Here is a 16644-nt window from a genome sequence, read left to right on the forward strand (position 1 = left end):
TTCTGTTCTGCTGCGTTCTCTTAAAGCTGTCGCGTGTTGACCGCGCGCTTGTAGGTCACGCTAAATGCTAAGTATCGTCTGACCCTAATTATCCGAATAGACGCTTTCTCGGGTAACTACCTGAGACCCCCCGCTCACCGCTCCCTTAAATCACCGGTCTGCCTTCCTACCCCTAGACCTTGCAATTGGGTCCGACTCGGCACCCATCTACTCCCGAAACCTGGAGCCCCACACGGGACCTCCCCTACCCCTAAGCCCGGCATGGGCCCGACTCACCTCACCTACCCGCCAGACCCCGACTCGGCACCTCCCTATCCCCTAAACATCGGGCCCGCCTGTGTAATTCATCTCAAAACGTGGGTGTCGGCTAGACAGGTAGACACAGTCCAAAACAGCATTAAGCTTTTGGTGCATGTTCCCCAGCACAGTCGGAAGACACTTAACCATGCCTGATTCGGACCTTTTCACCTGTAACACAACATCACAGCAGTTTCGCCGGAACTTGGCGGAAGTAGCTATGTTCTCATGACCGGTTTTTACATGGGAAAATACAGGCAAAAGAAAACCAGCCCTTAAATCCCTGTATGCGAGTTAAGATGCTATTGATCCTGTGCCTTATCCAGCCTTTCCTGGTAACGCAGGTGTCTGTGTTGGAGATTTGGCAGCCATTAGTGCATTGTCAGGTGATCCGATTACCCCGGTAAGACGGTGATGGATTCGTTTCCACACCTCATCTCCGACAAAGTTTACACATGTTCCGGTCCGTGGCGCTGGGAGCGGGCATCTCTCTCAAAGGACGCAACATGCCTCCACGTACCGGCCGAAATGACACCCACCAGTGGGCTAGGGTTCGATTCCCGGTCATAACATGCCTCTGCCTTGTGTTGCAAATTCATTTTGAGTTTTCGGTCCATGTTTAACAATTCGGGTGCATTTTCTGAAGAATTATGGGATCGAGGGAGAAGAGTGTCATGAATATTAGTAATTGACTGGTAAAGAAGATATGTTAAGGTATATCTCCAGCGCCCTATACTTATTTTCGTTTAATCGCTTTGAAGTAACAAATCTAGACTGACTAATGATTTCTTTCGACACCCGCTTATGTCCACAGAAGCCGCTCCCAAAATGCATCAGCTCCTGGCACGGTGGCCTGATTTAGCAAGCTTCCTTACAGCCCGCCGAACATTGCTGGCCTCCGCGGGGAGGGGCCAGTTACAGCCCCGGACAGCAGAGTTTGTGTTACACAGACTACTGACATGGGAGGTGTCTTACTTTCGCTTGAATTTTGTGTCATATTCTGCACTTATATACAGTGCCACGCGTTTTTTGCAAAGTCAGTACAATAACTTCCAATCCCCAGCACCATATTTAAAATAGTGGATGGTCCACGTGAGGAGCATTCGCCTGCAGATAGTGTCTACTTTTTAGCTATATAATACAACGTTTGAGAAAATTGTTCAAACCGCCCTTCTCCTACTGAGCCCGTATATATATACGGGATGCACATATATGATGCCTGTGTATGCGAGTCCAGTATCTTAATGGGTTTGGGGCATTTCTGCGGCATACCGCAGCAAACCACATCGATTGGGGAGGTACACCTGCAGCAGCAGCACAGAATATGTTATGTTTTAATGATCTGATTAATTTGGCCAAAGAACATCTCAACAGGACATGGGTTAGAGTTACTTCGCTTCCTTCCTCACGCTAGCATCAAGCCACATGAGTATAATCAACAGGAATGCTCCTCTGGCATGTCTGGCACAAATCTCTCCAGCAAGCTTCGTGATATCGTGGTTCAAGGACTATTTTACTTGCTGATGCTATAACGAGTGTGTAAGTGTTTCCGTTCAGAAACTATCAATCACACTTTTCAGCAGACACATTGGAGTGATTAATGACCTTTATCAATTGCAACGTGGCCACTAAGTCTAGATCTGGGGGACAGGATATTTATCAGGCAAGAAAGCCTGCACCGTAAACAAACTACAGTTACACAGGTTTTAGTGTCTAATCAATAACTGATATTTCATCCACATTGACGTCGTATCAATAAAATTATTTTGTTCGCTATAGGATCCTATAGGTCACACTGGTGTCACCTCTCCGAAGAACTTGGTCATCTTTGTCCCTCACCAACCATAATTCAGAATGAACTCTAAAGGCTCGACGATAGTGTCAAGTCTCAGGCAATGCAGTTCTATAAAGAATGAGTGTAATATAATAGACGAAATCACAAAAAAAAGCTGCTGTTGACCAGACGACAAGTGATGACATTGTCTCATTTTGGCGTCCTTCATTAACAGCGCTGCTTGTCTCCATACAAAAATAGATCTAGTTAAAACGCTGAACAATATATATATATATCTATGGAAAATTGCTATGGTAGCAGATCATTGCCATGTGCGCAACGGTAATGTTGGGTTCCCTTGCCTGATGCACCAGCGAGCATTGATTGCAGTCGACACAACGGGAACACTTCTAGGGTGGTCTCGGTCGTCGTTAGTCTGGAACTCCCATCTGGGCTAATATGGAGTAGCAGTTAAGGGATGAATTATGAATACTTTAACCATGTGTTTTGCGTTCTGAAAATTATGCCATGTCGTTCCGTTTAATTTTTATTCATCTTTTCAACACACCAAGAGAATTAACAACCTGTAAAATGAACTGCCTATTTGTTCCATTAGGTAAAATGATAATACATGACATGTATAATTTTTGAGTGATTTTCAAAAATGATTATATTGTATTGAATTTTACCTCCATCCCCATCCTGAAAGCGGCAGTTCGTACGACAACAAGAACCATTTTCCTTTTTAAGCCGTGGACTTAACGTTACATGTATCATGTGTGTATTTGACAGCAAGACTGCTGTTTTAAAAACCTGAATGTGTATTCTCACACCTGATACACGGAACGTAATTACGTCGATTTGATCGATCCCAGTGAGAACTTGAGGTTTGAGCATATCTCATGCTATCGAATAAGGGACAAAACGTTTCCCTGTCGAACCACAGGTCGTTCGTCGGAGACGTTGACACAATGCTGGAACAAAGGCCCCCTATGTTCAACTCACAAAATCTCCTCACGCTGATAGACAATACTCCATCCGTAGAGATTACATGATGAATAGGCTTATTTAAGGCAGTGAGGACGTGGTGAAAGACGTACCTGGCCATGACCATGGTACCACATAGCAGGAACAGTTCACGACAAAAGAAATTCTTCAAGACAGAAAATTCTGGAAGAATGGACTGAAAGTTTTGATGTAGCTAATTAGTTAGGAAAATATAGCCTCCACTTGGCCTTCCTACGGCTCGGGGATCGGAGAATTCGGCAGCAAAAATATCGGGAAATTGGCCAGGGGAGCCAGTCCACGCTATGGTAAAATGGCTGCATGGCCGGCCAACTCCTCTGATAGCAAAACTCCCCTGGCAAATTACCCCCCGCCCCCTATAATAGCCAGCTTTGTCAGGTCTGCTAGAGACTAAGGAAAATGGGCGATGGTTGCATCAGTGAGGTGACGACATGCATTCCTTAATGCTATGCAAACCGAGATCGATTGTTATGGCTCCGCTTGAACTTGAAAGTGCCCGACGATTTTAGCTCATATTTCGATTTTAGGGCGTCGAACCCAAAGGCTAACGTTTGAATAAATAGTCTTTTTTTTTCTTGATCTTCATTTGTTACTACTCACAAGGTCCCCAGAAGAAGAAGGAGAGGAATATAGTTTATTCATAAATGGAATTGTGTGTCCTCTTGTTGACCATGATCATGTTCGTCAGCCTATTTTCTGTAGGTTAGGTTGTAAGCAATGTAAATCTCAATTACTGTGCTGCGGGTGATGTCTAAAATAAAGTAATGGTTTCCTGGAAAATATCAAGCCTAAGATTTCAAGAAACGCGGTAGCCTGGTATCCATGAGCTAGCCTAATATTAAACTTTATTAAGCGTCGTCCACTCTCTGTGTGAGAGGAAAAGGGGACTCGGTAGCTACGGTAAGTTTGGATACCAGGCTAGTTTACAGTAATTTTACATACACTCTGCCCTCTATTCTCCAATATGGTTATAATTTTTGACGGATACGATGATCACGGGTACTTCCTCAACTCTTCTCCTGTTTACCTAAGCCATCTGTAGGTACGTAAGTCCCCATGTGAACCCCATGGGTTCAACTGAGGTCCGGATATTGACGCTCCGGATGCATCCTCGCAAACCAATGTACTGGTCAGCCTGGTACTGACTCCGACGAAGCATCTAGGGAATCTCGGAGTATAAAGGTGCTGACGCGTTTTTATCAACATGCCTGTTTGTACTTTTATCTGTAAAATAAACGTGCCACAAACTTAGAATCGCGTGCGATCATAGCACACTGGTAGTATAAGTGCACTGCAACTGGTGATATTAAACTAATTGGTCAAAATCGAACGCAGAGATCTAATTTTCTAGTTTTCTCTTGTCTTTTATCGTCTCATGATGACCAGCCACTTGCCCTTTTGGGAAAGTGTAATATTATAAATGATGCCACCCACACCGACTGTAGGTGTCGGGTGTAGGTTTGGAATGAGGGACATACTAGTCCACTGAAAGATGCCTGGAAAGTGTTCAACTATTCAGGCTCTGTGTAAGTAAGTCTCTCGAAGAAGCTTGAAAAAAAATTCCTTCACAGTAATACAGAATAATGATCAAAAGTACTTTGTCAGACGTTCTTTCATTATCACTTCAGTCGGCGTCGCGTTTATAGTACTGCATGTTTGAAGCTATATGAAGAAATCAGTAGTAAACCTTCACACTCAATTCTGTACTTCAACCTGTACTCTCTCACATGCAGTGGAATGTGACCAGGAATCTTCGCATCTCGTGCTCAAGTCATGTTTCTGCAATGTCCACAGCTCGACAACAGGATGTTGTTGATGATATATGTCTCACCTATCACCCTTCCTTCCTTCTTGCGTTACAGTTGGCGTTCAAATCAGCGATGTAATCTTGACAAGGGGATACAACTACACAGAAAAAACAGATAAGGGCTCTGCCTTGGTTTACACTACTTGAGATGATCATTTGGCCGTGTTTGTCTCGACACTTGGGGTGCGTGTCTACAGGACTTGATTGACAGTGCTGAAAGGCCGGACACTCCCCCGTGTCAAGCCAGTTTTCCCCCTTGCCATGTCTTGGGAGGTTTGGATAGCTTGGCGCGCCCCGAAACGTGTGCGTTATGGGTTTGTACGGATTAATTTATGTCACGGGTGCTGACCGCCTAACTGCGCGGAAAGGCCTCCACTGTTGACGGAAGGATATAGCGCTACAAAGTACATACTTCTTTTGGGTGAACTTCGGCTGCTTTAGCGGTGGTTGTTCCGACCTTGATTCAAATTATTCATAGTAAATCTACCAAATATCGAGAACTTTCCATCTTCAGGACGGATAAGATCCTGACAGATGGGTGAAAGAATAAGAGTACAGAAATTAAGCAATATTCTTGTTGCAACGGACAACCGCCTTCCCATTTTTGTGATAGTACATAACGTTATTTCCACCTTTGGCCAAAAGCACGCCTGTATTTCTGTCTGATTTTTTGGTAGAATTCCTGTTGTTCAACTGCAAGCACTGACCACCAAATGTCAGGTTGGAATGTCCGCAGTCACCACAGTCGCACGATTCTAGCACTGATACATCTGGACACTCCAGCCGATGAGTGATGGGTAACTGTAAGAGAACCTGTCTTGTTCCACAGCCAGGAGTCCATAAATCTGTATAAAATTCACTTTCCCCAGACAGCTTCGCTAAGGGCCTGCAAACCGTGACGACCTCAGCCTCTCAGGTGCAGAAAGAATTCCGTAGGACTATCCATCGTGTGGTCCAGAAGTTCAATGACTCCTGCACAACTTACCAGTAACTTTTAACGTTTCCTTAACTATCTTCGAGGGGGTTTGTTAAATGGACAGATCTTTTTTTTACAGTTCCATGCTTGACCAGTATGGTGCTTGCAAGTTCCTGTTTTACCTTGGCCAGACCGCAAGGAATATGCTTAGTCGCCTTTTCCACTTATTTTTTGGGGGTGCAGACTGCGTACTACTAGTGGACAAGTCTCTGACAGAGTTTTGGCGCCTCAGTGCGTTAGGTGGACATACCCTTGAACGACCTAGCTCAAAACCAAGCTACATGTGTTGAGATAGAAAGAAAATATAACTAGGACATTTCTCAGGGACGCGTTTGGGGGCACCAAGTGTGCTTTCGGAGACGGCGGCCACGGGGCTGGCGACTTATCTATATCAGTGACTCGTGGCTGATTTGTGTGTTCTAGGCTTTAAGTGGTTCTGAGCTGGTGAAGTGTGCTCGATTAAGTCAGAAGGACAACAAACACTTGACTTGTCTTCGTAATTCAATGGATGACGGACACTTTTTCGTTTGTTTCTCTTGCCAAGGTGTCCCATGTGGTCCTCTCCGTGGCCTGTATATCCAACTGTCCGGGGGGCGTGATGAGGGTGGGAACATGAGGATGGTTGAGTTTTTTTCCCCAATACATCAAATAAATCCAACCTTTCACAGAGCCAAAGAAAACCATTCATATGGTTATACTTGGTAATGTACTTTGTATTTTCCATACTCTCTTTTTGCTAAATACACACTTTTGCAAGTGGACCTTCGAGACAGGGAACCTATGCCGCTAAAGGAACACTTGGCGATTGCAATGTAGGGGGAAGTTTAAACTATACCGCAAATTATACCGAAACGGCTGGACTGTGCTTTCAATTAAAAAAAGCTTTAGACACCCTTCCACCACGTGAAGATTAATGTGCGAAAACCTTAAGTCATCTGATTCATGGACGTCTGAGGCAAGGGTTGCAAAACGTGACGTGCTTTCTACCTTACTTTCTGTGCCTATCGTTTCTTGGGCAGGACCTCCAAGCCAGTGAAGGTCGCTCCCAACTTAACCATGGCTCCGGCTTTTCCGTTCCCTCTTCTACAGGAATGTAACCACTGGCTACATTACAGCTGCGCGTGCAAAAACATTAGTTCATCTTGCCCAGTCCTCTCGACAGCACTTTAGAGAGGCGATAAGGTTTCTAAACACGTGAATTATTTTTTTGGCGGAAGGGCACAGGAAACAAGGTTGAGGCATCAAGCAATCTATACAGCATGATTGACGTTTCTAAGTACTCAATGAACAAGAGCGCCATAAAGAATCATTGACTTTTCTGAACCAGTCCATCTTTAAAGTATATTTAAGTTTGGAACTTTTATTAATGAAAGCAGACGTTCTATGATAATATGTTGGTTGAAGCTCGCCAGTGGTAGAAAGGTAAATGAGACTCGTTTCGTGAAGCATAATGCTTTACTATTCATTAAGAAAAGTTCAAGTTGTGAGTAGAGGCAAAATTTGTGTACATTCATGAATGTGTCGGACTGAAAATAACTTACATTAAGCCATAGTTTTTTTACAGATATATACAATGTTCAGTCAAATTCGCATTTTACTATCAAAAACTGACCACGACTCTATCTTTTGTTTTCGGTGAACGTCACATCCGGTTTCCGGTCTACCAGAATGCTCGGCGTCCTTTATCCGAGAGAAGATGTTTACCTCGACTCCTTCACAAATAGAAATAATAAAATTAGAAACCACTTGACAATGATATAACTCAGGAGGTCCGTAGTCCAGTAGAAACACGCTTGTTAATCAATATGTACAAAGGAACGTGACGGTCTGTGTTAGTGGGACTGTGCTGCATGGATGGGACTGTGCTCGTCTTCGGAAGAATTCAGACACTCTCTGACGTCCAGGCCTCCGGAGCACTCTTCGGGCTCCCTGCCCTCCGCTAGCGCCGCCGCGTTCTCCATGGCGCCGATGTACAGCCGTGATCTCATCGGCCATTTCTGTTGTAGAAAAAGACACAACAAGCAATTAAAGATGGCAAACTTCATCCTCTTGCTCTGTGACCCTAATAGCTCCACATACAAATACCTGCCCAGAGGATAATTTTTGTTCATGTAGTGCCGGAATAAGTTATGTTTGCAGTGCATGTTTGTGTCGGAATCATGAGATAGTTTGATTAGTTATCAGTAGCTTTTAATGGGTTTTGGGCCGTAACCTGCAGAAAACAGGACAAACGTTAAGATTCTTTACAACTTCGTTTCAAAGTACAAATGTTTGCTTCTTTGGATTCAGCATCAGTCAAAAGTTGCCAATGGACTTCATCAGGCATAGCAAATTGTACTACAGTCATACAATATAAGGCTATATTCTAGTACAGTGTTTTACAGCATATAAACACATGTGTTACGTAAATACCTGATTCTTAACACCCCATGTTTGTGATGTTGACATTCGATCTGTTTGTTTTTACCACTTGATCATGACAACAACAATTTCCGTAGCAGTTCGGAGTAACTGTCAGTTTTGACCTTGTTTCTGCCATATTCAACTCGCAAGTAACTATAATACAAGTATAAAGTACGGATCATGATAAATCATGAAACTAGTAAAGGCCGGATCAAAGTGCTGCGCTGGAATGTATACTATAGGCGTGCTTGATCATTGGATACAGTTGGCTCGTTCTTAATGTTTGTGAATCTTTGTCTTAGTACCTGAAAGATACACAATTCAAAAGGTCTAAACTATATCGATAAAATTGATCTAAAAAAAACACAGGATATAAAAGATTTGCCTAAATGGAACCCTTTCCTGGTGCACTAGGGCTAGCCATGATAGGTCACCGTGCAATTTTCAAATCATCAGGGTCCAAACACTTAAACGTCCATCAATACAATTTATGTCAAGTAGAAAGTTGGGCATATCTTGCCAAAAGATGATCACTGATAACGTATTTTGACAAACGTATTTGTGTTCAAGCTCTAGTACTGTCTCATATCTGCGTGTTATTGTTATGAAACTTCCATTTATCTCTTTGATAGGCAACAGCTAGGTCACCGGGTTCAAAAGTTCATTTGTGCTAGGTGTATAGCACAAATGAACTTTTGAACCCGTCTTTTTTTTTTTTAATAAAACGCCGACCGACAGTAGAATCAAACAATTGACTCTCAAATGATACGGCACAGTAGCTGCATTGCGTCGTCGGTTCAAGTTCGACATGAGCGAGCGAGTGCCGCAATGTGAAGTGACATGTGTTCAGAGGCCGCTTCACAAACCATGTATCCTAAAACTTGGCCGTGTCTCTACGTACGCGTACGCGTACGGACGGCTCTACGTCAGAAAATTTGGGACATTCGTATGGCAAACGTGCAGAATTCACGGTTGGATCTGTCATATGTATACGTGCTGGCCCCAATCATCAACATTACCGTACGTCAAATGTGGCTGTGTATTGAGGACTTGCGTCTGGTACAATAGGACTTCTGTATACAGCTTGTCTTAAACATTGTGACTCTGTAGATGGACAGACCCGAGCATATTTAAGCTGTCTACAGAGCTAACATCAGCAGAGTCACGTACATGTCGTTTGTGTGGTCCCTACCAGTTCTCCGTGCGGCTGGTTCATGTTTACAGGGTTACCCTCACAACAGGAAGGGGAAAGATGACAAAGCTCACCGGACAATAAGGACGTCAAATATAGCAGATGTCAGTAAATGTTTGCAACTGCCGCGGTGTGTGCCGAACTTGTAGTACAGCTCTTCTCGACCGTTTAAAGTAAAGACATCGAAAGGAATCGAACTAGTTTGGTAGATGAATACATGCATGGCGTGTGATTGAACTCTTTGCATGTGATGTTACTCGAAGTCACAATTACAAAAGATGATTGCCTGACTTATTCAAAATGCTGCATTTGTTCATGGACAAGTTAAGACATATATTAATCCACCATGAAACGACAGACGTGTAAGGTGTAGGTGTAACTGCTGTAGAACGACATGCTGTGTCTGTAATACCCATGAACATACCCATGAGTCATTCCGGAGGCCCAAGTGCCTTTTTAAGTCTAAGTGCCACAAACTCTACACGATATAGGGAGCGAACATCCTCACATAAGGCTCGTTCTCATTTGAATGTAAAGAATGCCTTTTCGACAACATCAGTGGTCCCTTCGTTTTTCCACAACCCCTGTAATGTCTTACAAAAGATACACTACAACATCCATATTGGTTGATGGCTTGGAAGATTATCATAGCCACGGGTGGGATTTCACCCCCTAAAGATGGCTGTCGCCTGATAAGACACGAAAACTTCAAATAGTAGCCAAAAATGTAACAATTGAGTTCCCAGAATGATTGTTCGGCAGGTGAAACCAGCTACCCACGCCCTCTGACCGATCACATCAGATCACGTCCGTCACTGATCTTGGAAGCTATGTACTCGTAATGTGGTTTATGCCTGTCGCCAAATTCGGTAACAAACGTTACCACGGCGAGTACGACGGTTGTCACGGTAACCGTTATATTATCCACGTATAAGGCTCGAAATGGTCGTTTTTGTGACGCTATATAGTTTTTCTGCCTTTATACAGAAACAAGAAGGGGTCTTTGACTGCCATTTGTAGCCCACCTTGCTTAACAAAATGCACAGAAATGACTGTAACAAACGTTACCATTGTTCGATGCTTTCTAAGCTTCATATCTAGCCTGGTGTAATGTTGCCCACTTTTTAAATGTCCCCAGGGACGTCCCCTTATATCTAATAAATGATGTAGCCAATAATATTAATCATTTCGAAGAAAAAAAAGGTTGAGTTGCCTGTTGTAAGCCCCTGTAATACATAACCAATGGGGTAAGAAAATAATAAGTTGCCATTTTTTGGCTATGTTTATAAGAGAAATTTTCCTAAACAATCAGGTAGGTTGCACTGAAAAATAAGCCTATTTATTTTTCGATCCAAAAATTTCCATTTTGTACATTTCAATGACAACGATTGATAAACGTTCCCTCACTCACACTGTTAAAATCTACGGGAAATATGCAGAGAGAAGTACAAGGTCATCGATAATCTTACACCATAGCAGAGCAACACGTTCTTCCATAGGTCAATGACGTGGTTATGAACACTGGAAGTTTTTCATTAGCAAACTACGACAATTTAGCAATATAACACATCTATGCTTAGTCTTTTAGCAGCAATGTATTACTCCCCAACCCCTTCCCATAAGCACACACATCCATAAGCCCCAAAAGCTGATACTATATGGACGGAAAAAGCCCAGAAAAGTTTTAAGCAATCACTCAAGATGCTAATGTAACAGGAACTAGGAAAACAAAACCCTTTGAAATCTTTAACTAACTATATGTCTATAATTCTATTGCGTATTTCACGGATTCTACATTTAGACCATAATTATATGTATTTGTAAAGTCAGACATGTCGTAATGGTATATAATCACAGACAGTGTACGCCTATTCACTGTGGAAAGTCGAAAACATGAAGGCGAAGTCCTCTGTTGTAGTATGTTATGGAAAGAAAAACAATCCTTTGGTTCGGTTGTTGTTATCGTAACGCTTTCCCAATGAAGTGCATCCGTGCAATACCTGTTCTGTTCCGCAAAATTCCAACACAGATTATAAGCTAAAGACCATAAGTGTTTCCGAACAGCCCAAAACAACGTTAACGTTGCTTAGTACGGTCGAGTGCTAGACGTGGCGCAGCATCTGATTGTTACGAAAACTTCCTTTCATTTGTGAATAGTTCTACATATATACACACATATCAGAATAGAGATTACAATCTAGTAGAATGATAGAATCGCATCCTCTACCTGTGCGGGTCCCGATCGCTGGAGTGTATGGTTTCTTTCTTGTCGCTTGTACTATTAGCTAATGCGTGGGCTTTGGTAGGAGATGTCTTATACACGTATACGTAGCTGAAGCCTTACTCGTTCACATAAGGTACAAAAATATCGTTAATACGTGTGCATACCACAGTTAACGATCACGAGTGTTAACGTTTTAGGTTGAATACGCGTCCAAGCGGAGATTCCAACATCAGCTACCATTTTGTCCATAACTACCAAACCAGCGTATTGACGTTCTGTTTTGTAGTTCGATATCTTCTCTAAGTTAGCAACACATTGTTGTAACAGGACTGAAGAATTCATTGAAAGAATGTTCATGCGTAACGTTATACATATAGAAGTAAATGTCTCCGGAACTAGTTATAATGTATCATTGTATGATATATAGTTTAAAAATGACGGTCCGCGTACATATGCAACCCTATTCCAGTACAGTACAAAGCATGCTTTTTTTTTAATGGAAATAATAATGGAGTTGTCGTGATTTATTTACAAAAAAGGACAATAGTCATCTGAGGTAGAGCTACATTTGCCAAAGTTGAATTATAAAGTTTTAGCTGGATTCTGGTAGTGTGTGAACTGATCCCGATGATCGCTACACCCTTGAAACTAATAAGCAAAGCCCACAAAATCCCAGTCTTACTTAAATGTACAAAAGTGCCAAAATCAGGAAACGACTAAGAGACAGCGCAAACAGATTAAGTACAGATATCATTAACCCACTTTATCCAAGCGAGAGGGCAATCAGATTCAGCCACTTTACCTGTTGTTTTTGTTTACCAAAGAACAACAATCAACAGGCAATGATATCAATTTAACCACGGGTGCCCCACCCTCTGTCCCACTATTATAACCACAATGGTTCTAAACTGTGAGTGACAACAACATCTGTCCTGATGAAAAGGATGATATTAGACACAGTGATTTTCTTTGCATAGATTTGCCCAAATTGGCGAAAGACTAATGTACCAAAATTACGGTGTTTAACATTATTTGATATCAGGCCACCTCGATACAAATTCAGCTGATCTCCAAACAGTTTATGTTTTGAGTGAAGATAAACTCATTACTAGTCCCAGGAAGGCATCCACGTGCTGCACTTAGGACGTACTTTTCTCGATTTCCCTCTGCCAGTTCTTTGACGACTACTATATAACATCAAAAACTTGGAAAACCTTCCTTGCTTACATGCATTCAAGCCACGACATTCTCGATGTTACATAAGTCTATACTTTCGGAATCAGCTTGCTATGTTCATTTCTGATTTAATACGTTCAACTTACCAAATCTCCTTGTGAAGAAACGTCTCAACTTTTGAACTATCAAAGTACGTGAAGACAGTATTCAACAGCTTTCTTATTATTTTTGAAGGAAGGAAGGACGATCAATTTTCTGTGTTGAAACTAGTCATCGATCACGCCAGGTTCTTAAGACCTTAGACTGTGTTAAAGTCATCTGTCTTGTGCCATGTCTATTTCTTATCCTTCTGATTTACACGGTCTGAAGTTATGGATGTCATAATCATGTCTGTTTGTTGAGCAATCGGCGGTCGTATAAAAAGTTAAGAATAATGTCGTTAAGAATGAAGGAAGTTCAACCAGTGTTGAGGTTGTAGAACGAGTGACCGTGCCTACCTTGACGGGGTGTAGGTAGCCAGTGGCCTGCAGGCGATGCTGCTTCTCCCGTGACTCCGGAGTATCCTCCCCACTGTCTAGGGTTCTCATGAGATGTGCAATATAGGTTGTAGCAAGTACAAGGACGTCTAGTTTGGACAGCTTTGTGTCCGGTGGGACGGAAGGAAGCGTCTTTTGGAGCTCGAGAAACGCAGAACGTAGCGTCTTGACTCGCGAGCGCTCTCGGGCAGCGTTGGAACCGGTGGGTCGCTGTCGTTCCTTCCGGCGGGACTGCCTCGGGCCTGAACGCTTTCTCCCACCGGAAGACGTCTTCGAGTCGGGCGACGAAGCCTCGCTGCTACTACAGTCAAAGTCCTGGTTGGTGTCGGACATGATGTCGTCCTGCCCAACACTCCACCTCGCCTGGATGCTTCCAACACGCGAAATCTCGAGCTGATTAGTTTATGTAAACTTCAGCGTAACTTGAGGTCGGCGTGAGTACGTCCCGTCTGGTGGGGTTCCGTCACAGAACTTGAGTAAAAGAGCTTCGAGTTTTCCCACCGAGTAAGCACGTTTCGCGGACCACGAGATCCACAGCCCCGCACAGCTCGTCAGTCAAACGCGGGTTGGACGAAGAAGCACGGAGAAAGTAAAGTTATCGTAGGAGGAGAAGCTGTACAGGTTGCTGTGCCCCCTGAGTGCTCGAGTGGCGCCGCCCCACGTCGCGGGTGACGGGTGGGGAACGACAAGTCAGATAGGGCGCTGACAGTTGCATCTCAGCGGACCGATACATCATAGCGGGGCCGGGCTAAAGCATTTTATACATCATACACCAAACACAGGCACAACAATGGAACCTATTTTTTAATAGTGTACACAAAGTCAAGTACGAAAAACGATTAAATACGCCATATATTATAGAAGTTCACGACAATATGTTTATAGCGACAAACGTTAGTCACCTAACACAAATTTAAGATAAAGACGAGAACCTCCTATCTTATCCACATACTACGTACGAGATGTTTCTGTCAAAATGTTTTGTGTCAAGGACTTTGTAATTGCTGTAAGTCTTATCTTATCCTTTCCATCAGTATCACTGATTTCATCGTTTTAATGTTTGCGTCCAGCTTACACGCATCGCACTCGCATCGCTGTTATCATTCTATGGAACACGTGTGTATACACATGGACGACTTGTTAATCAGTCTCTTGTCTTTTGGTTGTGATATCGAAGAGCAGAAATTATGTCGAAAGGAAAGGTGTGTGTGTGTAAACGGATCCCACACCGCACAACGCGACCAGGCTTGGAACACAATTTGCTAAAGAAAAGTTCCTTCAAGCCAGAAGAAGAATCCACTCTTTGTGATGTTCCTCAAAATGTATGACGCTGTCCTCAGTAGAAATGGCCGACCTTCATTCCTGTTCTTCCTTCGTTTTTCACTCGTGTCTTCGCAATGTCATCTTAATGATAATGATATGTATTTAGAAGTTTGATAACATTTGCTCCTTTACATATACATGATATGATTCTATCCTATTGATATGTACGCTCCTTTTATTAATTAGTGGGTGCTCCCTTACATGTGTAGGAAACAGGATATCTCGTGATTGTGCCCGGTAGGTACATTCCAGATTAATTGGGCCGGGCATGGAACGTGCCAAGCTACAGAACAACTGCCGAGGCCAATATTGGGTCTTATAACTTTATCATGACTTATATTGGCGCATGTACTGCGAGACAATTTATTAAGACTACAAACATACTGTTGCTTTGTCTTCTGATGACTCTGTCCGCAGTAATACTTGTCAGGAAAGTGCAGCTTGGACTCAGGAAGAAAGTACATAAGTATGTCAAGGTTGACCTTTAGCAAGGTTATTTCAGGACAAACGAAATGGCGATCAGAAAGGCGTAAGTATAAGCACGCGCACTCTGACTCGACAGCACATTGAAACTGGTAAAAATTTCATCGTTATTTAGCACATTAGCTGGTATTTTGTTAAATGTCGTCGGATAACTAAATACGCTGTGCAACTAACTTCAAAGTATGCCCGAAGTGTAAAAATGAAACAACTCATTTGGTAAACATCTAGTAGGTATCTACTAGTACGGTAGGCATCTCACGATACTCTCTCGATCATTACAGTGACCCGAAACAATATCGGAGCAAGCTTTCGAGGCACTTCCAAACATGGGAGGATGAGTGAGAAATCTATTAGAAACTGGTCTTGCGTCGTACGTTTTTATTGGTCCGAGATTATTGACCACGAAGTGAGTGGTCTACAAGTGTTGATAGTGTGTGGTCGGTGCGCAAGAAGTGGCCTCTTTGCAGAGCGTGGGACCCAGCACGTGTAGAGTGCGACGTATCCATGACGGATAATCTGGCGCTAGGCTGTGTTGGGAAGGATTTACAGGTACACAGATTAACACAGAGAAGATCCGTTAAGGACTTGGGTTACACGTTACGTCTGCAGTGGTTGCGCTCCATTACTATGCCACAATGCCAACTTTTCAGTCGAAGAGAAGTCACTGGTTTGAATCCGCGCGTGGCGGAGGCCTCCTTTCTGCTGCGACGGCGCGCTGCGGCCGGGCTCTATAGAGTCTCGCTGTTTGTTGTTCTTCGTGCCGAGCCGCTCAATTTGGGCCAAGAGGCGGACGTGAGGTGCCGAAGGGAGGAGAGATCGGAGAGAGACAGCTGAACTCATCGGGGAGCCGGCCGTTTGAGTGGAGGGGAGGGCAAATGAGCCCTCACCTTAATAGGAGGAGACCTGGGGTCAGGGAAACACTGGTGTGAGGGGCAGTTCGTCTGGGGGGAGGGAGCGTCATGTAGATTCTACCTGCCGAGCTAGACAATCCGACCAGCGTGGTTGTCTAGGATGGATCAGTTTAAACTGTTAAAGGCTAATGTAATCGTTAGATTGTCAAACAGAATACTGTGTCAGACTTTCAGCACGAGCATGGGGATGGAACTAAACTCTCCAAGTGTGCACCGCAGGAGCCATCACCATTTCTCTGCACACCACAATCATTACCAACTCAATTCCTGGCACAAGATCATTTTTGCTTAAACGATCAAGAGAAAGTGGTCTGTAAAATGGCTGGTTGTCCGACACTGAAGCTGTACCACGTGTCGTACTAGGAAAGGTATAAGCCAAATAATTCAATGATCGTAGTGATATTCTTGGTCATAAAATTGGACAAACCAGGCGACACTTCAAAGAGTGAAAACTCATTTATAGTAGTTGACATCACGGCTGCGAATGACACTGGTGAAAAGTATTTGTAGTTTTGT

General features: G+C 43.3%; 1 protein-coding gene across 1 annotated transcript; it reads right to left on the reverse strand.

The window, feature by feature from the left end:
* Positions 1-7213: 7213 nt before the first annotated feature.
* Positions 7214-14120, reverse strand: LOC118410623 (transcription factor 24-like). Its single transcript, XM_035812405.1, has 2 exons — positions 13373-14120; positions 7214-7877 (listed from the first exon to the last, which is right to left on the reverse strand). Exons 1-2 carry the CDS (start codon positions 13742-13744, stop codon positions 7713-7715), a joined length of 537 nt encoding a protein of 178 aa, XP_035668298.1. The 5' UTR covers positions 13745-14120; the 3' UTR covers positions 7214-7712.
* Between the last annotated feature and the right edge of the window lie 2524 nt (positions 14121-16644).

The sequence above is a fragment of the Branchiostoma floridae genome, chromosome 2 (assembly GCF_000003815.2).
Source record: "Branchiostoma floridae strain S238N-H82 chromosome 2, Bfl_VNyyK, whole genome shotgun sequence".
Classification (NCBI taxonomy): Eukaryota; Metazoa; Chordata; class Leptocardii; order Amphioxiformes; family Branchiostomatidae; genus Branchiostoma; species Branchiostoma floridae.